General features: G+C 40.1%; 2 protein-coding genes across 4 annotated transcripts; one reads left to right on the top strand and one right to left on the bottom strand.

The window, feature by feature from the left end:
- Positions 1-44: 44 nt before the first annotated feature.
- CPSF4 (cleavage and polyadenylation specific factor 4) lies at positions 45-14,406 on the top strand. Of its 3 annotated transcripts, none has more exons than XM_003761567.4 (8): positions 45-322; positions 4,695-4,745; positions 5,568-5,720; positions 6,962-7,057; positions 8,793-8,886; positions 9,861-9,933; positions 11,635-11,730; positions 13,434-14,406. In XM_003761567.4, exons 1-8 carry the CDS (start codon positions 220-222, stop codon positions 13,500-13,502), a joined length of 735 nt encoding a protein of 244 aa, XP_003761615.1. In that variant the 5' UTR covers positions 45-219; the 3' UTR covers positions 13,503-14,406. The 3 variants fall into 3 exon arrangements, with proteins under 3 accessions (XP_003761615.1, XP_003761614.1, XP_031796396.1); XM_003761566.4 differs by having other exon boundaries at positions 11,560-11,730; XM_031940536.1 differs by lacking the exon at positions 45-322 and adding an exon at positions 333-843 and having other exon boundaries at positions 11,560-11,730.
- Positions 14,407-15,251: 845 nt separating this feature from the next.
- On the bottom strand, positions 15,252-24,350 carry ATP5MF (ATP synthase membrane subunit f). The gene is made up of 4 exons (XM_012542846.3): positions 24,104-24,350; positions 16,934-17,053; positions 15,737-15,853; positions 15,252-15,408 (listed from the first exon to the last, which is right to left on the bottom strand). Exons 1-4 carry the CDS (start codon positions 24,114-24,116, stop codon positions 15,380-15,382), a joined length of 279 nt encoding a protein of 92 aa, XP_012398300.1. The 5' UTR covers positions 24,117-24,350; the 3' UTR covers positions 15,252-15,379.
- Between the last annotated feature and the right edge of the window lie 395 nt (positions 24,351-24,745).

Genomic DNA, 24,745 nt, shown 5'->3' with positions numbered 1-24,745 from the left:
TGAGGAGAGAAGAGCGGCGGGGAGGGGGGCGGGGTGGCGCGCCGGCCTCGGGCCGAGAAGTAGTAGTTCGAAGGGAAAGAGAGAGAGAGAGAGAGAGCGCGGGCCGGGCCGGGCCGGGCCGGGCCGGGCGGAGGTCCTCGGCTGGAGTAGAGGAAGAGGAGGTGGAGGAAGAAGAAGACGACGATCCGGGTCCCGGGAGGGCCGGCGCCGGCCGCCACCATGCAGGAGCTCATCGCGAGCGTGGACCACATCAAGTTCGACCTGGAGATCGCGGTGGAGCAGCAACTTGGGGCGCAGCCGCTGCCCTTCCCCGGCATGGACAGTGAGTGAGCCCGCCGGGGCCGACCCCTCCCTTCTTTACTTCCTCCCGCGGCCGCGGCGGGCTCTTCTCCCTCGGAGCCGTGACCCCATTTGACAGATGGGGCAATCGAGGCCCAAAGAAAAGCGGGCGGAGTTGTCCCAGGTCGCACTGCTAGAAAGCGAATTCGAGCTGGGACTCGAACCTGGGTCTCCTGACCCCAAACTTAGCGTCCCTGCCTTCCGTCCACTTGCTCAGAGTGAATAGAGAGTCCAGCCGCAGGACCCAGCCGCCCCGCGAAGTTTGGCCCCCGGCAAAGCCATCACCCCCACTTCCTGCCCGTGTTCCTCTCCCCGCCCCCCGGCCCCCCGCTGTTTCCCCCGTCTCCCGCTGCCGGACCGCCCCGAGTTCCGGGCGCCTCCGCCGGGGGGGGGTGGGGAGGGTTCCTTGCCTCGCAGGCTCGCGGGCGCCGGGGATGTTTGTGCCCGAGAAGCAGACCCGCGGGGAGGAGGTGTTGCTTGCAGTTGTGCTCTCGTGTTTGAAAGGTTCGCGCTGTGCAAAGAGGGACTTCAAGGCTTTTTGATTGGCCCTCAAGGGCAGGAAGAGCAGCCCAGGGTGGAATGATAACAACGATATTAACGCTAACGAGAGTGGCTCTCCTTAATATCGAGTGTTTCTCTTTACGGCCGCCTAGCTAGGAGGCAGCATAAGTATGGGCAGGAACGGGGCCGTCCCTCGGGTCGCGGCTAATGAAGGGCAGCGCTGTGTCCCAAACAGTTGCGCCTTGTGCGGAGAGAGCCATTTCTCTTCTTTGCTGACGAGTTCCTCCGTCATTAAATTAGAACTCTCCACACTTCGTTGTAACTAAAAGCTTGTCTTTTACAGGAAGTCCTTACCAACCCCTCTTAGGTCTTCCCTTTGTTAATGGTTTCCCGTCTGTGCTGTATGTAATCTGCTTTGTTTCTGTTTGCGTGTCGGCTTCCATCGTTTTGCCTTTTTGTATTCCCAGTGCTTGGCACATATTAAGCAGATTGATAAGTATTTAGCGATTAAGTTTTTAAAATTACCGATCAATAAACGTCTAGTAATTGGTTGCTGAGAAAAAATTTATATTAGAAGTATTTTGTTCAGTTTTGGGCATCACCTTTTAAGAAGGAGATAGACAAGTTCGAATTTGAACGGAAGAGGTTGATCCAGGAGGATGGTAAAGGACGGCTGGTTGAAGGAAGGACGTGGGGGCAAAAAAGACTGAATACAGATAGCTAACTTCCAAATATTTGAGGGCTTTTCAATTTGGAAGAAAAACCCAGAACTGGAAACAGTCAGTTTGTGGGAGCTACGCTGGAAGATTCAGCCTTTTTTTAAAGAAAAACTTTGCAATAATTAGTTTGTAAAAAGTGTATGGGAGTGGGCCAGACTAACGAGTTCCCAATTGACTGGGCATTTTCAAGCAGAGACTTCAGAGTCTCTTTGAAGATTATTTTTGGGGAATGTGGTGGAGGGAGATTCCTCTTCAAGTACAGGTTGGATTAGAGCCCCTGCACCTCCATCCATAAAGCTCTGAAGTTCTTTGTCTATGGTACACACATACACTTTTGAATGGACAGGTCAGTGATCACATTCTGGGTTGAGCACCTTTTCTTGTGGACAGCAAAGTAGAGAATTGAGGAGCAGCTGGAAGCATGAATTATATCTGCTGCTCATACAGGAAGATCTGTACTTTCTAACCCTTCTTCATCCCCAAACAAAGCAGATGAACAAAAGAAAATTCTTTATTCTTTCTCTCCATAAGCCCAGTTTAGTTTGAACAGCTTGTAATTAGTCTTAACCTGGATGGATTGATCCCTTCTTTGAAATCTTACAGGACTTGTCATTTATTCTACTTACCGACTGCCAGATGTTACTTACCTTACTATATATGTCTGGAAGAATAGGACCAGGTCTTAACCTCCTCCTTCTCTCTTCCCCCTTTTCCTCCCACTGTATATATAGCAAAGGACCTTTTTGACCATATTACTCCTCCAAAGTATGTATTGATTGTTCAGAACCATTGCTAATACTTGGCTAAGGTTTATCACACTCTGCTTAAATTATTTCTTAATTCTTAGATACAGATCATTTTACCCTTTGTGTGAACCCTGTGAATTCTTCTTACTCCAGAGGTTGCCCCTAGGTCTGAGATGATGGGTGAGAAACTTTGTGAAGCTTAGATAGGCTTAATCTCAAATATAATCTTCAGTCTTTATGGAAGGTGGCAGCTTTAATCTTTAACTTTTGAATGTTAAATTTCTGGATCTCTTTTTTGGTTGATACTTTTAAAAGACCTTAAAGCAAAACGTCTGAACATCTAACTCTTTTCTTTAAAAAGCTTCATAATGCCTTTGGAATTGATGTCCATTTCAAAAAGCCTTTGAAGTTTGGAAAGAAAAGCAGACTAGGTTGTTAAGAGGCTGATGGTGAACAACTCAGGTTACAGAGAGATAGGTTTGAGTTCAATATAAAGAAAAACTTCCTGATATTTAGAGCACTTCATTAATGAAAAGGACTGCATTCAATTCAAAAGGCAACACCTGGGCCCTCTTGGAGGGAAATGAGGGATTCAGCTAGGCAGAGAAGTGAGAAGGTTATGTGCATTCCACACGTGGGCAACTTTCTGTATAAAGTCATGGAAACAGGAAATGGAATGCCCTATATGGAAATTGGCAATAGCAGGCCAATTTGATTAGAATAGAGGTATGAGAAAGTGTAAAATAAAATGTCTATATATGGTTTATTAAGCACGATTTATGTCCTATTATCTGGAGATAGAGACAAATAAATGTTGCCATTCCCCCCACCCATCTCCCAGTTTGTACATTTATATACAAAGTACATACAAAGTAAATCAATTATATTTTTTTGGGGGGGGGCAGGGGAGCAGTAGCTGTTAGGGAAGTCAAGAAAGGCGGAATGTAAAAAAGCAACATAAGCTGAGTTTTGCAGGAAGTAGAGGCAAAGGTGAAAGTTGAGTGCATTCTGGGCTCAGGAAGCAGTCAGCAAAGGCATACAAGTTCACTATAGTTTGTGGAGAAATTGCATGAAAACCAGCTCTGCTAGAGTAGAAAATACATGAAAAGGAGCAACATATAAATCTAGAAAGGTAGGTTGGAGCCAGGTTGGGAAAATGCCAGATGGAAGAGTCTGTATTTAATTCTAGAAGTTATAGGGAGCCCTGGAATTTATGAGAATGCCAGTGGTTGGAATCATGTTTTAGGAATGTCACTTTGGCAACTTTGTGGAAGGTGGACTGGAGAAGGGAGATTCTTGAGATAGCGAGACCAGTTGGGAGAATATTGAAGTAATCTGAGCAGATATACTGAGGGTATCAAACTAGACTGGTGGCCATGTGAATCCAGAGAAGGGAGCAGATGTAAGAGATGTTGTGGAGGTAGAATGGGCAATGCTTGGTGTGAGGTAGTAAGGGGTCAGGAGTCGTTCAGATCCTGAGAACCTGGGTGACTAAAGGGGTAATAGTACAACATTACCCTTAACAGTAATATAGACGTTTAGAATGAAATGAGATTGGGAGGCAAAGATGATGAGTTTTATATGGATATGTTGAGTTTGATGTGTTTTCTGGATAGCCATGGGAATTGAGGAGATCAGTGAAGGACCCCCATAGCTTTGAGGTTGGAATTATAGTCAGGGAGTATGAATGGTGATCCAGCAAAAGACACAGATTGTGGTCAGAGAGGAGAAAAACCAAAAGAAAAAGCAATGTTATTTAAACCCAAAGAAGAGACATTATCTAGTGGAGAGTGGTCAATAGTGATAGATACTTCAAAGAGAGATTATGAGGCTTTAAGGCTGAGAAAAATCCATTAAATTTTGTAATGAAGAGATCATTAGCTGCTCTGAAGAGAGCATTTTTGTTTGAATGATGAGACAGTTTGCAAAGCTAAGAGAAGTGAGAGCAAAGAAAATAGAGGCAACCATACTAAACAGCTTTGATTAGGAATTTGGCCGTGTAAGGGAAGGAACATATCAAATGATAACTTGGGGGTGATAAAATCAATTTAGAGTGTTTTAATAATAGGGAGACTTGAGTAGGTATGTAGGCAGCAAGGATGGATAGGCAGAGATTGAAGATTAGAGACAGGGGGAATGATTGTGGGGGCATTCATTATGCTAGAGAAGATGGAAGAGATGGGGATCAAAGATGAATGTAGAGTGTTTGGAGCGGCAAGGAGAAAGATTATTTGTTCATCACATAACTGAAATCCATATTCCTGGAGTCATGAGAAGAGAATGAGAAGGGATTTTAAGGAGTTTTGAGATATATAGAGAAAAAAAGAGCTTGTGGCAAATGGTCTTTGACCTATTGTTGATAAACATTTGGTATTTTTCCTCTTCATAGAGTCGGGGGCTGCTGTCTGTGAATTTTTTTTGAAGGCCGCCTGTGGAAAAGGTAAGAAGGATTGGGGAGGTCCTGGGCTATTTTTCTATCCCCAGGTTTAGGCTTGCCTAGTCCACCCTCCAAGGTAGGCATGGCAGGTGAAATTCCCCTTTTACAGATGACAAAACTAAGCAGGTGATAGTCTTTTGTACATATTCCTTTTTTTGCCACCCATATTCTGATTCCCTGAATAATTAGGTACATTAAGGATTCGATCCAGTTCTAATTTGTTAAGCATCTTGCTCTTCTGGATTAACCTTTTTTGCCTTTCTCTGAGAGGTAGTCCACTAGACCTAAAATGTGGGATATAACTAAGAACATCTTGACTGGTTCTCTGTCCTGAAGTAGATGAAAAATTTGGCATTGGTCTTTAGGTCCTGAATCTTAATGGGTAGCCTTTCTTGTCATATGGAAGAAGATATATATTATCTAATACAACCTGCTTATTATTCATTGGCAAAATCCTGAAACCAACCCACTTACAGAACATACTGTTTTCTTTCAAGTATTTTCACTTGTCATCTCATTTGATCCTTAAAACAATCCTGTGAGGTTGGTAGGATGAGCGTCCTTTCCCTTTACTAATGACAAAAATAAGATCTAAAAGTTAAGGGACTTAGGAACAGACCTCCCTCAGCTTTCCACTCTTTTGCACACTAATATTCTTTGGAGAATAGTTGAAAGGAGATATCGGTATAAACCTCAAGATACTTTGATGTCAACAAAGCTGAGAGCTCTTTTGGCATCATTTGGCATTACCAGTGAGTCAGTGTGTTGGCTGGAAGTGGAGAAAGGTGCAGTACAACCTATTAATGTCTTGGTCTCCTTTGACAGGGGGGATGTGCCCGTTCCGTCATATTAGTGGCGAGAAGACTGTTGTGTGCAAACACTGGCTTCGAGGACTGTGCAAGAAAGGAGACCAATGCGAATTCCTGCATGAGTATGATATGACCAAGATGCCTGAGTGTTACTTCTACTCCAAATTCGGTAAAGGGTGTGGCTAGGCCAGGCACAGGAGCCCAAGGCCATTGAGCCTCCCATTCTGTGTCTCTTTGACTCTTCACCCCTCAAATCAGCAAGGGCTTCAAGAACCTTTTAGAGTAGCTGTTGGTGGGAGAATTGAGTCAGAAAGGTTAATGCCTTGCCCAAAGTCAAAGCACATTGGTCAGAGTACTACACTTGGAAAGACTTTGGAAGATTCTAAAGATTACTTGCCTTGTGAACTCAGATTACTTGATCTGTGGCCAAGACTATGAGTGCTTGTTGTCATTGAATAGGAGAGCCCTTCTAATACCTGTTTTCGAGAGAATGCTGACATGACAACTAGTACCATATGGTCTCTATTTCAGAGGTACTTCACAGTTCCCTATAACTGTCATAGCCCATAAAGATAGCTGCCTGGTGCTACTGGGAATGTATAGTATTCTGAGCTGCTATTGGTGATTTGGTAGCAGAATATTTCACAAACATGTGATTGTCTGGTTCCAATGGGCTGTCTCTTTCCAGAGGTTGGTTTCCCCCGTGCAGTTTCTCTTGTTGGCAGAATATGATTTGAAAGATCAGGGCAGATGGAATCCTCTTAGAATAGAGAAAGCTTCATAAAGGTCTACATCCTTTCCTTTTCCTCTCTCATTGATGTCCCAGCTCTGGGTTTGGAAAACTGTAGTGTGGCAATCTAAATGCCAACTCAGCTACATGGAGGCCTCATGAGGTTTTAAAATACCTATCAGGCAGTCTGCTTTAAACATGAATTATTTATATATTGCAATGCCTGAAGAGACAAGCCTCCAAAAAATTATAGAGGTTATTGATGATGATAATTTTTTCAGAGGCACTGCAATCCTCATTTTATATGAGAATGGACACAGGTATCTTCTTTCACAAAATGGTACCAGATGGAAATTATCCTAATTTCCTTTCTAACAAGGGAACAGGAGTTGCACCTTAACAAATGCTGTGAAGCAGCAGCAAATGGCCAGGTGCCTCATGCAGTGAGTGTAGGTCCCTAGGGAAGCATAGGCCTGAGATGGAGCATGAGATAGGTATTCATGTTAGTGGGAACAAGAGTGGGTCTAGTGGCTGAGAGACAGAATTTGGTTTATGCTTTTTTATAAGCCAAGATTATTTTGGGGGACTCTCAATTCTTTGCTATTTGTAGTTCTTTCCCCTATTCTCTGACCCTGTGACTTTGAGTTGTCTGACATGCCCATGTTTGGACTTCTGCTCAGGGGAATGCAGTAACAAAGAATGTCCCTTTCTTCACATTGATCCGGAATCCAAGATCAAAGATTGTCCTTGGTATGACCGAGGCTTCTGCAAACATGGTAAGTCCATGGAGATGTGAGTTTGCTCTGGAAAAAGATAAAGGTAGCATTCTTTGCTGTACTATATCCTCTGCTGGTTGGTAACATTAGTCTGATCAAAGGGACAGAGAAAGAGTTTTCAGGTTAATAGCACCACTTGTACAGTTGGGGAGAAGTGAATCTAAAACCTTGGGCCTACAGTCCAGATCTCAGAGCAAGACTCATTCATTTATATTCCACATCAATACAACTAGTTTAGCAGGGGGTATTGATCATTTTGGGCATCCTTCCCTCACTCTGATTAATTTGGGGATATTAAAATGCTTCATACATTTGAGATTCGTTCTTAGCAGAGGTATTCTACTGGGCATCCAGATTTACAACCTCGGAATCATTCTGGACTCTGGATTCTCTGTCACCCCCTTTTCCAGTCAACTATCATGTCTTATTAATTTTAACTTATTTCTTTCTACTTTAATGGCCACCACCCTGGTTCTCACCCTATTGGTCTCCCTGCTTTCAGCTTCTTCCATCTCTAATCTGGTCTCCACTTGGCTCTCCAAATTATCTTTCTAAAGCAGATATCCAACCATGTCACTTTCTTGCTTAAGAATCTTTGACTTTCTGGTGCCTCAGGGACAAAATGCATACTCCTTCAGTAGGCATTTAAAGCCTTTGACAGGTTAGTTCCAGCCTATTTGTCCAGATTTATTTTCTATTAGTTTGCTTCATGAATTTTATCTTCTAGCTAAACTGGCCTTACTGTTTCCTGACTTTGGCATAATGCCCTTTTTGCCTTCCATGCTTTGGTGCCTTGCATAGGATGCCTCCCCTTTGGGGTACATCCCTCCTTACTACCATCTCTCATTCATTAACTTCCTAAAAGCTCATCTCTGAGGCCATTTGCTACAGGGAGCCTTTACTGAACCTTCTGGTTGTCCCTGCTCTCTTTGTCCTCAAATAATATTTATTTGTTTGTTTAAATGTTGTATCCACCTGGTCACTGGATTGTGTCATGAATCCTTTTTAGAAAAAAAACATTTTAGATGCATAAAATAAAATGCATAAAATTACAGAGAAAACCAATTATGTTGAAACATAGAGAAATTAAGAACCTCTGCCCTAGGAAAATTTGGAAGCTCCTTGAGGATAAGAACTGATTTCCATTTAGTCTTTGCATTATCCGAGGCCAAAAATAATGCTTTAGGGGGCAGCTAGATGGCTTAGTGGATAGAGCATCAGACCTGGAGACAGGAGGACCCGAGTTCAAATTTGGTCTCAGACACTTAATATTTCCTAGCTCTGTGACCCTGGACAAATTACTTAACCTATTTGCCTTCTCCCCCCCCCCCCCCCCCCCAATAGTGCCTTAGAATAGAAGCTCAATAAATGCTAATTGAATTGAAATGAATAAGGCAAATGGTGGTATTGAGCTGCTGGAATAGATAGGAAGAGTTCATGTTGCTCATGTTCATAAAATGAGTACAAGTTACATAAAAAAATCCAAATTACTTCATTCTCTTCCATATATGGGCATATACTAAGGTTATTATTCACCTTGGATGTTTCATTCCCATCTTTTCCTTTTCAAAGCTAGACTTTATGTATTTTTAACCATTATCTCATCTGTTTTGAAAACTGGTGGGAAGGAGAGATGTACAGTGAGGCTTGTTTAGGTCCTTATCAGGGGTGATCTTGGGAACCACCCCATTTTTCACTTTGAGCAACATAAGGCTCTCCCTACTTGATTTTTCAGGTCCTCTCTGCAGGCACAGGCACACCAGGAGAGTCATTTGTGTGAATTACCTTGTTGGATTCTGTCCAGAAGGGCCTTCCTGTAAATTCATGCAGTGAGTATTATCTCATCTCCATCTCCTTTGTCCCAAGTCCAGTTTAGACTGAAATTTACTTATTTATCTGAATTCAAACTGATCATAGAGGATTCCAGAATTTTGGCCAAATCACTGGAACCAAATCTCATTCAGCCTGAGAGTTCCCCTTTACAAAATTCCTAACAAGTGGTCATTGAACATCTGCCCAAAGACCTCATGCTTGAGAGCTCACTGAGCTCTAAGCTGTGAGCTTTTTAAGCTGTGTAGCTTTTTAAATTTCCCAGGAGATTTTGTGCAAGGTGCTACATTAGAGAGAAAGCTAGATAAGATAAAATACCTTGGTTTAGATATTTAGTCATTAACAGGGTTTTATAAACTTGGGGGTTTTGAAGGATTTTGCCAAGTCCTGTCATGATAGTATAGCACTAGAATTTCTTTAAAAAAATTTTTATAGATGAACTATTTGGGCAGGATCTGCTTTACACACAGGTAGCTAGCTAGCTTTCTCTGTAGTATGATTTCAGGAGCACAGGCACTATCTAGTACTAGATAGTAGCCCTGCTGCCCATGGTTATGTGCTTTAACTTTTACTTAAAACTTGTTGCTTTTGGATAATGGCTTTAGTACTTTGTAAAATTGCAAATATCTGTAAGACTAGCAGTCTTTCAAGTCTTACCTGTTATCTTTATCTTAGCTTGACTGGATTTATCAAATCTTTTCTTTAAAAAATTTTTTTTTTATTGATATCTTTTGTTTTTGCATCACCTTCATTTTTGAATATATAATCCCCTTTCTCCACTCCACTCCCAAGGGGGGGAAAAATCAGTTCAGCAATACCAACCACTATATCAGTGTTTGACTGTTTCTTTTCCACACCCATAGTTGGGGGCAGAGCAGACTTTATTATAATGTAGGCAGAGAAGGAAGAGCCAGACTTTTTAGGACTGAGTTGTTTACTTTTTTCTGTCTCCGTATTTGTGCCTGCTAACCAGCCCTCGATTTGAATTGCCCATGGGGACCACAGAACAGCCACCTCTGCCTCAACAGACACAGCCTCAGGCAAAGGTACTGTACTTTTCACCCCCTACTCTAGGGAAGCAGCATCATCTCCTCAAAGTTAGCTTCTAATAAGATTTAGAAACTGCTTCTTGGGAACATGAAGGGAACAGAGTCTTCCATCTTAATAACTGTTGAATTGAAGCACTTTGGGAAGAGGTTGAGAATTAGATGGAAGCAACCTGAATTACCTTCCAGAGCTGAAATGCTGTGTGTAGGGATTGTTTTTATGTCAGCAATCTCAGTAAGGGCTAAACTTTAGCCTGAACACAGAAATAATTAAAGTGCCAGAGTTTGTGAACAGAGGACTCGGTGGTACCAGTGTGAATACAGAGAGGCATAGGCTAAGGCCTAGAAATACAAATAACTGATTGTTTCCTCACATTTTCTCCTCATCTAGCCTGACATGTGAGAGAAGCTGAAAGGAAAAAATAAAACTAACAGGACTTGTTCAAGCTTCTTATAGGTGTGTGTGTGTGTGTGTGTGTGTGTGTGTGTGTATATGTGTGTGCATGCGCACGCGTGTGCACATGCGCATGCAGCATGTTTGTGTCCAGAGAGGATAATAGGACTGTGTTTGATATTGAAACCAAGGAAAATTGCGAGTCGCCTTCCATGGAGGTCTGGCTGGATAGCTTAGGACATGGGTCTTCACAGGTTGATCAGTCTGTTTGGTATTGAATTCTTAATCTGGTTGTTATCCAGTTTGAATATGAGAGTAGAGTTGGCTGATTGCTTCCATCTTTATCCATGCTCTGTGCTCTTAGTACTCCCTAACCTTCTTGTGTAGCATCATTAGATTTTGAAATCATTTGTCTCACATTAGGAAAAAATTGAAGATTCTTGGCTTAGGGATGGTTATTCCAGTGGGTGAATGGCCTGGATGACCTTGGAGGGCCTTTCTAATGCTGGAATTCCATGTGTAAGATACTCCGAACCAATCCAAAAACTTATTGTCAGATATGCCTTTCCAGGACTTTTCCCCCTGGATCACCATCTTATCCTTCAAGTGACTTCTTGGAGTTAAGGAATTTTCATATAGTCCTGGTCAAAAACACTCAGTCTGTCTGCAGGGAGCTATAAAATGTCAAAACTTGAGGGATCTTATGTCATCTGGGCTAACTCCTTTCATTTTATAGGTTAAAAAAAACAACCCAGAAACCCCCAGAGGTGATTATGAGTAACTGGAGGTTGTACAGTAATTTAGTGGTAACCTCCCTTCTATCCTCTCTCTCACCCCCATTCCTCTAATCTAGTTTTTTTCCCTTCATATTTCATAGCCCTAATAACCATCTGCTGTGTTAATCTTGATTTAAAACCAAAATTCCAGAAGTGATTTAAGATCCCAGTTTGCTTTAGAGATCATTGTCTTGGCGTGTGTGTGTGTGTGTGTGTGTGTGTGTTGGTTTTATTTATTTATTTTTTGTATGTGGTTAAGAATCTCATTTCACCAGGTTTTTTGTTTCCTTTTTTCTTTTGCTTGCTCCACTGAGCCTGACAGCAGAGGAAGTCCTTCTCCCTGTTGGCTTCAGCTTTGCAGAAGTCCCATCCTTTTTATCCCTTCCCTCCCCCCCTTTGAAAAGTACATGTGCACGAGTTTTCCTCAGTAAAACCGTGTTGTGTAACTCTTTCCAGCAAAATAACAATCCACCATTACAAAGGTCGTCCTCCTTGATCCAGTTAACGAGTCAGAACTCTTCTCCCAATCAGCAGAGAACCCCGCAAGTCATTGGGGTCATGCAGTCTCAAAACAACAACGTGGGGAACAGGGGACCCCGGCCGTTGGAGCAGGTCACCTGTTACAAGGTAAGGAAGGCTGGATGTTTGGTTGGGGATAGAGGTTAAGTGACGAGCATATTTGGGAAATGTAGTTGCTTTTGTAGTAGTTTATCAGGAGGCATGGGGACAGAATTAACATGACTATCAACTTTGTAAACTTAAAACATTCACATGTGAAGATTATCGATGACTTCCAAACTACTTGGCTAAAATCAATTTGTTTTGATTCACAGAATCATGTTAGAATTATGGAGGGCCTTAGAGCTCATCTTTAGCTCCTTCCTTGTACAGATTAGGAAACAGGTTCATACAGGGGATGGAAAATGAATTGTTTATCAGTCAGGTAATTGCAGTATTGGGACTGAAATTCAGGTCCCCTCTAACATCATCTCTAAACAAATATTTGTCTCTACTGAGTTTTAATATCAATTTATTAAGTGCCTACTTGGTATAGTGTTGTGCCTGGCTCTACTGGAATATATCAAGTTTAGCTAAGACATTCTTGTCCTCATGGAGTTCATTTTAGTTGGGGGAGTGTGATGCATATGAATAACGTTAATGCAGAATAATATTAAGTAGTACAAGCAAAGTGCTATATGAATTTTGAAGTTGGAAAGGATTGTTACCAATGTGGTGAATTGGGGTGTGCAGAATCAGGAAGAGTTGACACTGGTTGGGCTTTGAAGATTGGGAAGAAATTAGTAAATGGAGGAAGAGGAACAGGTATAGTGAATAAGCACAAGGTACAGAGCCAGGAAAGTATAGGATTGGAGGGGAAGGGAAGAGGGGGTAGGAAGTCTAGCTTGGCTGGAATATACTGTGCATGAGGGGAAGTAGTACAGATGATTTGGTGTGGTGCCAGACTAGCAACTCTGGAGTGCCAGCTTTTGGTGCTTGAAATTTACTTGGTAGGTAGAATGGAGCTTCATCAGACATTGAGAACAAAGACATGACCAGATCTGATGCATAAAGAGAGAAGTCTGGTAGTAGAGTGAAAGGGGATGAAAATGAGGCCCTCAATAATCCACAAATGAGCCTGCAAAAAGTGACTCTGCTAGGCTCATTCATCCAAACATTTCCTCACTCCCTTCTGTTTTTTATCCTTTTATGGTGAAGTTATTGATTGCTAGAGGGAACCCAAGTCAGGGATTTTTAACAGTGTGATGTGGTAGTTATTTATCTAGTGCTCACCTGTGGTCCAAAAACCAAGTTTCTTATAGAAGGAAAATAGCTTGTAGAAAGGCACATAACTCTTCCCCCTTTGTCTCACAGATCAGACAAACTGACCACAGCCATGGTTTTTCTTTCTAGCCAAAAGAGCTAAAGAGGAAAGCTAAGTTTCCCAGTTTATGAAGACAGGGACCTATTCTTGGGTCATCAACAGCTCAACATGTGTCAAGTCTTTTTTTTCCAGTCCCTGATTTTGTAGTCTCTCCCCCATCTTATCCAGCCAAGAACTTTTTGATTTGGTCTTCTGGGCCTCAGGTAAGTAAATGGCCCATCCTGCAGAAGGTAATAGAGGTAGGAACAGATCCCACAGGCTTTTGGTTTTATTATGATACTTGGGTCTTCTCAAATATTTTCTACAATGTTTGGCACTTTCTCTCCCCCATTCTATCCCTTCTAAGCTTCCTTTCCTATTGAGAAAAATCTAAAAATATTTAAATGATCCTGCTTGGTATTTATGGATGTCAGAATTTGAAAATATTCTTTCTTCCCACTGTTTCCAGTGTGGCGAAAAAGGACACTATGCCAACAGATGCACCAAAGGACACTTGGCTTTTCTCAGTGGACAATGATGTGTGCGCGCCAAAGACAGTTCAAACATCAGTTGCCCAAGGAGCCATTTTCTTTCCCTGTAGCTGTTGTGCTGGGGAGAGCTCATCCCACCACCATCCTTTGGATCTGTGACTTAATTGTTTAATGCCAATGTTGACAAAATTAGGGTTAGAGGCTGACTGAAGGGTTTTTCTTTTCAAAAATAAAATTTGAGGGTTAGGGGTTGCTAGTTTCCCTATATTTTGTTTTCTTTTTTAAAAGAAATATGCTATTTGATGCCTCTGAGGGTGATGCCCTCAGTTGGTATCACATGCCTGTCGTTCAACCCAACAAGCCCATTTGTTAAAGGCTTGGTTGTTAGTGATGTATTTGGAAGACAAGTGGCCTTCTGTGGTCTCTGACCTGAATAAGTGACCTGAGTGACCTGATTAAGGTAGGGTCTCTTATGTCACTCAAAACTTGGCTTTCTGCTGAATTCATGATACAGTAGTCAGCCCCAATAGGAAACTTGATTTTCGCCTCATGCTGGTCCAAGCAACAAGAAGTAAACAGCAGTTCAAAGGAAGGATAGTTTGAGTCAGGTGCTTATTAGATTAGGGTATATTTCTGCTTGGGATGTCAGTTTATTTTGACAACACTGAGTACAACTTTATAGGACTTAAATGAGAGCCACAGGTTATCTGTTTTAATTGATGACCCAGTTGGCAAGAAAGTATCATATGTCACCTTAATGCTTAATGTTGTATTACGCCTCCTTATTGCTTATTGCTTAGGTGCTGTTGAAATGTGAAGGAAACCACCATGTAATTGAATATGCTGTTGAAACTCTGTGAAACTATCAAATACAATTTTCAGGGAAAATGGGCCTATGAAAGTTTAATTGCAACAATTTTTATGATTTTGATTAAAAACTTTTAAAAAGACTATTGTTTTATAAGATGTGGTATTTTTATGGTAGCTATTGTAGGTGGGGTTGACAAATCTGTTCTTCCAGATTTTTCTTACTGAGAAACAGCATCACAATATGTTAAGATATTTAAGAAGTTTTGATATATTTAGATAGCGATCTTCATCTTATCTACCTTTTTAAAAAAAACTACCTACAGATAAAAGTTTTATACATATTCATGAAACTCAGGTCAAGCCTATTTCTTTATGCATTCCTTTCTGCATTTACCTTCATTACTTGTTGATGCGTCTTTGCTCCAAATTTACTCTTCATGTTTTTATGTAAAATTTATAATAGTTTTGTTATTGTTTTCTTTTTATATAACAACATTTTTCAAGCTGCTATCAAACTAGTACACCTCAGGTCTATACTAACTATTGAATCCACTAACTAGCTTTCCACTAGAAAGGTATCAATGGACCAGTTTTGTATATATTAGAAAGAAAATGGAATCCTAGAAATTTGTAAACATACACTCATTTTCTTTGTCTTTGGGAAGTTCTCAAAATAACCCATTAATCAGCAAGCATCAGGCCCCTGCTAGTTGCTTGGGACTACAAAAACTATAATAAAACACTCCCAATCAGGGGGAAGAGACGTACATAAAAAAGCATTATGTGAAAATAATTACAAGGTACATTTTGGGGATGAAGGAGGAAGGTACAAGTAGCTGTGGCAGGATCTGAAGTCCCCATAAATCTGAACAGGTAGCAACTATACTTTATCCAAGCCTAAGGTTTTCCCTTCTTTGTCTCATCTCTTTTGGGTAGTGGAAACATCAATGAAGAAAGACTGTCACGTATTTCAAGACAAAACACTATGCAGGTTAAATACATGTTTTAATGTTGGGTATTTGGCCCTAGTTACATCAAGTGATGTTCACTGAGTTACAGTTGCAAAATTCTCTAGCTTAGGGATAAAATTCATCTTCTCAAGTATCTTGAATTTTCAGTGGTATTTTCTCCATCGTTCATGTTCTGGAATTACATAAAAAAAAAATTACTATTTCTACTTATGTTAATTTGTAATGATACTTTTTAGAGGAAGTCTTTTCTGTTCCTGGAACATTCAAGGTTTTTTGTTTGCCAAATATTTTCAATCAAGTCACAAATAAAAATGGAAAAATAAACATGTCAAATTTGGCCCCATTTGTAGCACCAGCCATTTTAGCTTTTAAAGAACATAGAGTCAAAGTAGAATTGAATGCAAAATGGCAAGCTGTCCAGATATATTCAGTTTAAGATAAGTGTGGCACACCCAGCAAAGATCACTTGTCAATATTAAAGACCCACAAAGTATACTCACTAAGCTCCTTGTAAGCTGCACAATAATTGAGCAGGATGTAACCAGCAAGCACCATAGTAACACCACCAATCCCACCTTTCTTCACATCAATGTACTTATTAAAATATGCATTATAACCTGAGAACAAAAGGTAACGCGGATATAACTTCAATTAAAGTCTTACTGTATATGAAACGCTAATGGGAACAGCTTTTAGAAATCAGGGATAAGCTTTAGGTTAGTCACACGTGAAAAGTATATTAGCACAGAGAAAATAGATTCATTGTAAAACAGTAAAAAATAGCTGACTTTTTATGAGAGCTTTATGTCACACAATTATTTCATGATAATTTTCTACACCTAAGAAAGGAATGTAAACTACTTCCTGCTAATACTAAAGTTCTGAGATACTTGAGAAACACTAGATTTAACATTAAAAGGGATTTAATCCAGCTCTTTTATGGATGAGAAATTAAAGCCGGGCAGTTGCTTGTCCAAGAACACATTAAAAATGATAGTGCAGAGAACATTAGATTTGGAGAAACTGGATTTTAAGCTTGAATCTATTACTTGCCACAGTATTTGTGGGCCTCAGTTTCCTAAAATGAGAATGTTGGATTGCCAGAATATTTTTAGATATTTTAAACATGGGACCTCAGAAACTACAGTGGATTTCTAGGGCAAGGTAATTTATTTTACCTTTTTTTTTTTTGCTGAGGCAATTTTGGTTAAGTGACTTGCCCAGGGTCACACAGCTACAAAGTGTTAAGTGTCTGAAGCCAAATTTGAACTTGGGTCCTCCTGATTTCAGGGCTGGTGCTCTACCCACTGTACCACCTAGATGCCCCTAGTAATTCATTTTAAATATATACATATATGTTTTCCCTAATCTTAGTTATGAGTATTATCTAATTAGAAAGTTTAGAACATTGATTTTCTGTGTCTTGATTTGTTTTTAAAAAGTACATTTTAATATGAAAAGTACTCATTTGTTTAGAGAAAAAAAGGATCTTGAAGCTTAATTTTCCAAAAGAAAAATTCCTTTAGAACTTCATAAACTTAACAAAAATATTGTTTACTTGTGCAAATAAATTCTTAATTACTTAGATCCATATATGTAAACAATCTATAGTGCCCTGCCCTGGCCCTCCTTCCCCCCATATAAATTACCTAGTATATTTAGGTAGATATATTTAAAGATGTTCTTAAAGTACAAACCTCTACGAACAGCTTTAAACATCCCAGAAGGGGAAAAATCCCGCTTCATTATCCAGGCTGGCACCTGTTGCAGTTTGACATCTAGAAGTCTCTGTTCTCTAAGTGGTACTGAAAGTGGTGCTGACAAAAAGAAAAAGAAAAACAAAAACGCTTTAAAAAAAAAAATAACAAATTTGTTTAATATATATATATTTTTGAAATACAAGGTTCTCTAGCATCCTGTCATTTAAATACTTAATAGAAAAATTGCACTTAAAAAAATTTTTAAATTAAAGTTCCATTAAGAAATTATGTATTTACATAGTGAGAAAATTAATGGAATAAAAGTAACTGGGGTAACACACTGACAAACGAAATAAAACTTGGGTTAATTAGCCAACCCAGTGACTCCGATTTGAAAAGAAGCAAGACAATAGATTTGAAATTGGGTTTAGTGTTAGAGAAATGGTAAAACTTCACAATTTGCCTCACTTTTGACATTTTTCTTAACAAGTACTTTTGCTAGGCAATCTGGAGCTTTCCTTAATTTATGAAACTTCAGTTTTTTTAATGCTTGTTCACAGTCATCATTTAGTTGAAGTATCATTTATAAAGTCAAAAACTTGGGTTGAAAGAAAAGGAAAGATGACAGGAGAAACAGAAATTTCAGTAAAACCGTTTCATCTTGCCCAAAAGAAAGAAAAAAAAGTCAAGTACAATAAAAATCTCAGCTATATGGACCCCTTAAGGCAGTTTTCCTTATAGCTGAGGTTTTACCTTTTCAAGCAATGTAATTACTATCACTTGGGAAAAAAAAATTAGCCATAGTAAGTGGTATTATACATTTTCTAAAATGGAGTAAACTAAATAAAATCTTTGTTTACCTTTAAATTGGAACAGCTATACTACCTAAACCAAAGGGATACTGTGAGAATGTATTTAAAGGATTTGTAAACCTTTAAGTATTAACACTTTGCTAATTTTAATTCTAATCTACATCAATAAATTTACACTACAAATAGGTAAGCCAATTAAAATTCTGGATCTTTGGACTTAGAAGTGAAGGGACTTTAGAGACCATCTAGTTTCACACTTTCATTTTTCAGATGAGTTTAAATCACTTCTCAAACTCACCTATCTATAGAGAGTAGTCTTAGTACACCTGACTTTCCATCACCTCTTCAACATTATTCCCATTTTTGTTACCTTTGCCAATTTGCTGGGTGTAAGGCAAAACCTCAGATTTGTTGTGATTTTTATTATTAGTGCTATAAAAGGATCTTTCATATGGCTGTTAACAGCCTGCCATTTGTCTTTTGAGAACTAATTTTTTTCTATCCCATGATCCTTTATCTTTGGAGATTGGCTTAGTCTTGAATAATTTTGCCAGTTCCCTATATATTCTGGATGTTAGGTCCTTATGATAGAGAGATTTGATTCAATCCCCCTCCCCCGTATTGCCCTTCTTTGCATCGATTTTGTTCATGCAAAAACCTTCTCATTTCATGTTATTAAATCTATCTATCTAACCTTTTTTAATTGTCTCACCCTTGCTCGCTTAAGAATTCTCCCCTGGATATATCTGTGAAAGGTACCTGATCTAATTCTTTTCTAATTTCTAAGTGTGCTCTTTATATTCAGATCATGTAGCTATTTTGATCTTACAATAACTGATATTTATAAGGATGACTAGAAACCATTTTGCCTTGACTTGTCTAGGGTCACACAATTAGCAAATATCAAAGGCAGTATTTAAACTGAGTTCCTGTTTTCTGTCTTTTACACCAGATTGCCTCTCTTATGAAGGCATAAAAATGCTAACCCCATGCAGGACTTTTTATGCTGTATAATGACATGGTTTCTGAGAGATTGTACCTTGTAAGTTTGGTAAGAGCAAGTCTAAAACTCAAATTTTAGACCATTATTTAACATTTCTTAGCAATTAATTACATCCCAAAGTTATACATTTGCCAAAAGTAAAGTACATATTCTAGAACTTTTATCTTTTATATTAAGAGGAAAAGTATGTGGTTTAACTTTAATACCAAGTACTAATATAATTGACCTGTGTCAATATTTTTAGTAAGTACTTTTGAACTTGTTTGCAAAAAGCTCAATATATGCATTTACTAAAATTCTTTTTAATTATAAAAATATTATATAACTTTTGCTAAGATTGTGTGATGATCAACTAGCTATGAGAGACTTAGCCGTTCTCAGCAATAAAGTAATCCAAGATAATTCCAACAGACTTCGGATAGAAAATGCCATTCACATCCAGAGACAAAACTATGGAGGAGACTGAATATGAATTGAAGCATACTATATTTACCTTTTTTTTTTTTTTGGGGGGGGGGGTGTTGCTTTCTCTCGTGATATTTTTTTGTTGAGATTTCCTTTCACAACATGACTAATATGGAAATATATTTAAAATGTATGTAACCTATATCAGATTGCTTGCTATCTGGGAAGAAGGGGAAAAAAACTTGGAACTCAAAATCTCACAAAAATAGATGTTGAAACCTATCTTCACATGTAACTGGAAAAATAAAATATTATTGAGGGGGAAAAAACCCAAACACTTTGGCTAAACCTCATCTGCAATGGCATGTGCAAAATTTATCTCAAAACAACATTTATTTTAAAAACAAAATTTAGGTAAGATGAACAAGAAAGTATCAATAGATCAAGTCTTGTTCTAGATTGGCAATTTCAAACCCAAGTAATTCTAAACCCAATTTTTTCTGATCACTTTATCCATTTAAATAGACTATGAAGACTGCTAATGATTTTTTATTTTTTTTTGCATTCCCTTCCCAATATCATATAAAATAAAAGGAATGTTGCAAAGAAAATAATAAATTTGTAAACAATTCAACAAACGTTTATTACGACCCCCCCCCCCCCCCCCATGTTAGATACTGGAAACAAAAAGATGGAAGGGAAAGAGAAGACATATAACTTAATTAAATAGGGAACAAAGGGAGGAGAGTATGAAAAAAAAGACAGCAAAACATTTAAGGAAGGAGAACCCACTTTCCACATATCTATAACACAAAGGCTTAATAAATTCTAATGTTTCTGGAATCTACTGCAAAGAAATAGAAGCAGTTTTGTTTATTAAGAAACAAATCATGTGAGCAGCAGACCTGTTCAAACACCACCACAAAAGCCAAAGAAATCATCCAAAGTTTTTATTTGTATTGGAATTTTTTGACAATAAATATGGTCTTCAATAATTTCTTAATTGCCAAATCTAAGGGCCTTTTTAGGTCCTCTACCTTACTGATTTTTCTGCAGGATCTGAGACTATCATTCACCTTTTCTTGGTTATTTTGGGTCTTCCTAACACTGCTTTCTCTTGGTCTTTCCATCTATCTATCTGCTTGGTATCCTTGACTGAATCTTCATATCATGTCTAGGGTCAAATTCTTGTTTCTTTACCCTCTCATTTTGGGGAGCTTATCACCTCTCAGGAATTCAATTAAGATCTGAGGATGATTCTCAGATCTACAGATCCAAATCCTCTCATGAACTTCAGTCTAAAATCACCAACGGTCTACCCAACATCTTGAAATGGATGTCTTTTACACATCTCAAATAGAACTCAATCCTGCAGCCCCCAGTCCCACAATTTTTCCCCCTGAACTTCCTTATTACTAGCAATGAAATTACCATTTTCTCCGTGATTTAGGTTTATAACATGACTCCTTACCTGCATTTATCCATATACAAAATTTGTTGCCAAATTCTGAAGAGCAGCTTTAAAAAAAAAAGATATTAGATAGATAACAAGTCCCCCCCCCCTCCCCCGCCATTGATTACCTTCTTATCCTAATTATATTAGTTTTAGTCTTGCAAAAACTTTAATTTGATATTATCCAAATTATCTGGTAGTACCCAGGTCCACATCATAAGTAGCCTGTTGAACATTATAAACTGAAATCCTGTCCCGGAGGCATTTCAAATTCAACCTGTCCAAAACAAAACTCCTCACAATCTATTCCTCATTTGACCTCTTGTCAAGGGCACCATCATCCTTTCCAGGAACCCAGGCTTTCAATCTTAATGTCATCCATGACTTTTCCCCCTCATTCACTCCATATATCCAATCTGTGAATGTCTTGTTAATTCTTCCTTCACAACATCTCTTACATGTCCCTTTCTTTCTTCTCATATGGCTATCAATCTGGTATTTTATGCCTGGCTACAGCAATGGCTTATTAAGTGCTGCCTCAAATATTTTCTCATATATCTGCCAAAATAATTTTCTTAAAGTTCAAGTCTTTGTTACCCCCTACCTCCAGTAAATTCCAATGTATCCCTATTATTTCTAGTTCTTTAAAGCCTGGCCCCATCTTAGCTTTCTAGTCTTTTAACATACTACTCCCCTCTACATCCTCTATAGGTCCAGCCATATTGGTCTACTTGCTGTTCCTCACTGATGATGTTCCATTTTCTTTCTCTGTCCCTTTGTACAAGATTTCTCCAAAACTGGGCTCAAGTTCAAACAATACCTCCAGTCCTCCATATTTTACAATCTTCTTTATCTTTATATTGCACATACAGATTTGTTGTTCTCGCATTAGAATGTAAGCTACTTGAATTCTTATCACCAGTGCTTACTCTGTACCTATCACATAGTTATGCATTTAATAATACTTATTGAATTGATGGAATGATTCCAAATTAATACATAGTATTTGTTCTAATTGGAGTCAACTTGCTATTCTGAGGAGTTGAGGATGGATATGGAAATAGTGCCTCAGTATGGATACCTACAACCATTTGTTGCTCTTTTTTCCTTTTATTGCCTGTAGAAAGTTAGAAAAAGTTGTTTACCAATTACACTAAGTACCACTCACTGTGTACCTCCAAAGAGCTTACATTAAAAAAAATTTTTTTTAGTATAACTGGCAAATAACCTTTGAAGTCCCTTCTACCTAAAGATCTAATCCTTTATTATTTTGTCTCACAGAATATTGGAGATGGAGTTTAAAGATCTAGTGAAATCTCATTTTGCAGATAGAGAAACAGGTCTAGACAGGAGAGATGGCTGCCTCAAGTCACACAGAAAGTAGCAAAATTAGAATTCTCTTCTATGTCAGTGCAATGCTTTTTACAGGGTCTCAAAAATGTGATAGAAATAATTTTTAAAAAAATTTTCAATACTATTTTATTTTTCAAATCCATATAGTTTCCAGTATTCATTTTTTGTAAGACTGTCCCAAATTTTTCTCCCTCCTTTTCTCAACTCCCCCTTCCTAAGAGAGCAAGCACTTGTTTCAAAGTGCAGAATCACAGATTCTCAAGAACTGAAGGAATCTTAGTTGCCCCCAAATCTAAAGTGAAAACTCCTCTAGAATATATTAGACAATTGTTCATCTACCTGGGTCGTCTTCTGAGAGAAACTACTGCTGAGTAGCAGTTATTCTTTCTAATTCAAATTTATCTGTTTGCAGCTTCAACTCATTCTACTTGTGAGGCCAAAAAGAATAAATCTATTCCTTATCACATGACAGCTTTTCAAATCTTGAAATAGTGCTATCTTACTCCCACCATTCCTTTCAAACTTCCCTAAACTCCAGCTCTACCACAGGATGATAGCTTTACAACTTTAAGAACCTTGAGAGGTCATCTAATTCAACTTCCTTTACTTTATATGTGAGAAAATTGGGGCCTGGAGAATGTAAATATCTGGCTCCCTTATTCAATGAAGTCTAGTGACATTCCCATTAGCTATAGGACTAAATGTAACTCTTCATATCTGGCTCTTTCCTTCCTTTTCAGGTCCCCGTATCTTACTCCCCTCTAAGACTAACCTTGCTCATGTTCACACTCCTCTCCCTCTGCATTTTCACTGGCTGTCCCTCAAAGTCCAAAATTCTATTACCTCCATCTGTTGTCTTAACTACTACTTTCCCTAAGCAGCCTTTTCCAATCCCTGCCTTATGAGACTACTTAGACGGCAGCACCTGGCTTGGAATTCAAATTCACCTTCCTAAATTCAAATCAGGCCTCAAACTTACTAGCTGTGTGACTCTGGGCAAGTCATTTCACCTTGTCTGCCTTAGTTTCCTCATTTGTAAAAATGAGCTGGAGAAAGAAATGGCAAACCCCTCCAGTCCCTCTGCCAAGAAAATCCCAAACGGGGTCAGGTAGAGTTGTACACACCTGAATACCACCCCCTCCCTTCTACTATATATATCTTGTATGCCCATAGTTGCTGAATGTTGTAGGAGGGTTTTTTTCTTTAAATCTTTCTTTGTACTCCCCAGTACTTAGCGCAGTGCCCAGAACGAACAGAACCTTAGGTGCTTGAAGACTTGACTCAGTTCAAGGTCATTGAGATAACTGAGTATCAAGAGCCAAGTCCTCTGGCACGGCCTACAAATCATTTGAATCATGGAATATTTATTAAATGTTTTCTATGTGCTAAGGGCTGAGCACACAAAGGAAAGCAAAAGAAACCCTTCTCTCAAGGAGCTCATAGTCTAACGGGGGAAACAATATCGAGATAACCACACACAAACATACATGCAACATACTGGCGCTGACCCTCAGGCCGGAGATACTAAGGGGGTTGCGGGAAGGCTCCCCGAGCAAAATGAGATTTTAGGGGGAAACGCAGGAGGTAGCGATAAAGAAAGAGCCGTGTTTCCAGGCATGGAAATATCCAGAGTGTGTCTTCGCAGGAAATGACCTTGGGCCCTTCCCCGCGCCCTAGGCACCCAGCAGCCCGTCAGCGGGAACTACCCGTGGGACTGACGGGCTTCCTGGTGGAGCCCGCCCCCCTCCCCATCGTTAGGCCCCCTGCTCCCCCACTCCTCTCCATCCTCCTCCTCCCCCGGTGTCCCCTCAGACAGACCAGGCACTCTGGCCTTCGCGATTCGGAGGCCTCTGGGCCTACCCCCGCGTCCCCGGAAGCCGCGTCACCCCGGACCCGCAGGGTTGCGGTTCATAACGGGCCCCCTGCAGGCCCAGGCTACGGGCTCCTACAGGCCTCGGGCAGCGGAGTCCTTGAGCAAGGACAGTGGCCGTCGGACTCCTCCCCTCCCCCGCCCCCCCCCCCCCCCCCTTTCTGCACCCCTCCGCCAGCCCCACCGCCGCACAGCTTCCCACCCTCCGCCCCAGGCCCCGGCTCAGGGCAGCCGGGAGCCTTCTCCCGGACTCCTCAGCTCAATCACTCACTCTGGGACGACATCTTGCCACCTTAGAGTACGACTAGTGTAGCACGCTGCGCAGGGGCTGCTGGGAAAGAGAGCCGAGATGAAATCGGGAAGAGCGAGAAAAGGTTCACGGGAGGCAGGTCAAGACTGTAAAAGCGGAGGTGGGCGTGGCAAGCTCGCCATGATGAGAAGGGAAAGCATGGGCTGAGGCTGCTCTGCCCCTACGGGGCGGGATTAAGGAAGCTTTGGCTGTTGGGAGTTTCTGATTCGAATTCTATTCCTTCTTTTCCAATAAAAAAAAGCAAGCCTGGCTTCTAATTCGTTTCTCCCCACACCTCTTTTTTGAATTTCACCACAACCTGGAGAAGAATCTGCGATTATTGTTCCCATTTTCTATTTGAGGAAACTGAGGCTTACGTGACTTGCCCAAGGTCACATAATTAGTTTGCACCAATCCCGGAGCCAGGACAGTCAGACCTGACCTCTGGGACCCCGGGCAAGGCGCTGCCCCGGATTGCCTCAGTTTCCCCATCTGTAAAATCAGCTGGAGAAGGGAATGGCAAAGCCCTGCGGTGTTCTTGCCCCCAAACCCCCAAATGCAGCCGCAAAGGGTGCAGTCACCCAGCGCTATAATCATAGGTCTGGGAAGGAACCCCAGAGATCT

The sequence above is a fragment of the Sarcophilus harrisii genome, chromosome 1, assembly GCF_902635505.1.
Source record: "Sarcophilus harrisii chromosome 1, mSarHar1.11, whole genome shotgun sequence".
NCBI lineage: Eukaryota > Metazoa > Chordata > Mammalia > Dasyuromorphia > Dasyuridae > Sarcophilus > Sarcophilus harrisii.
This window is presented reverse-complemented; position numbering and strand designations above follow the sequence as displayed.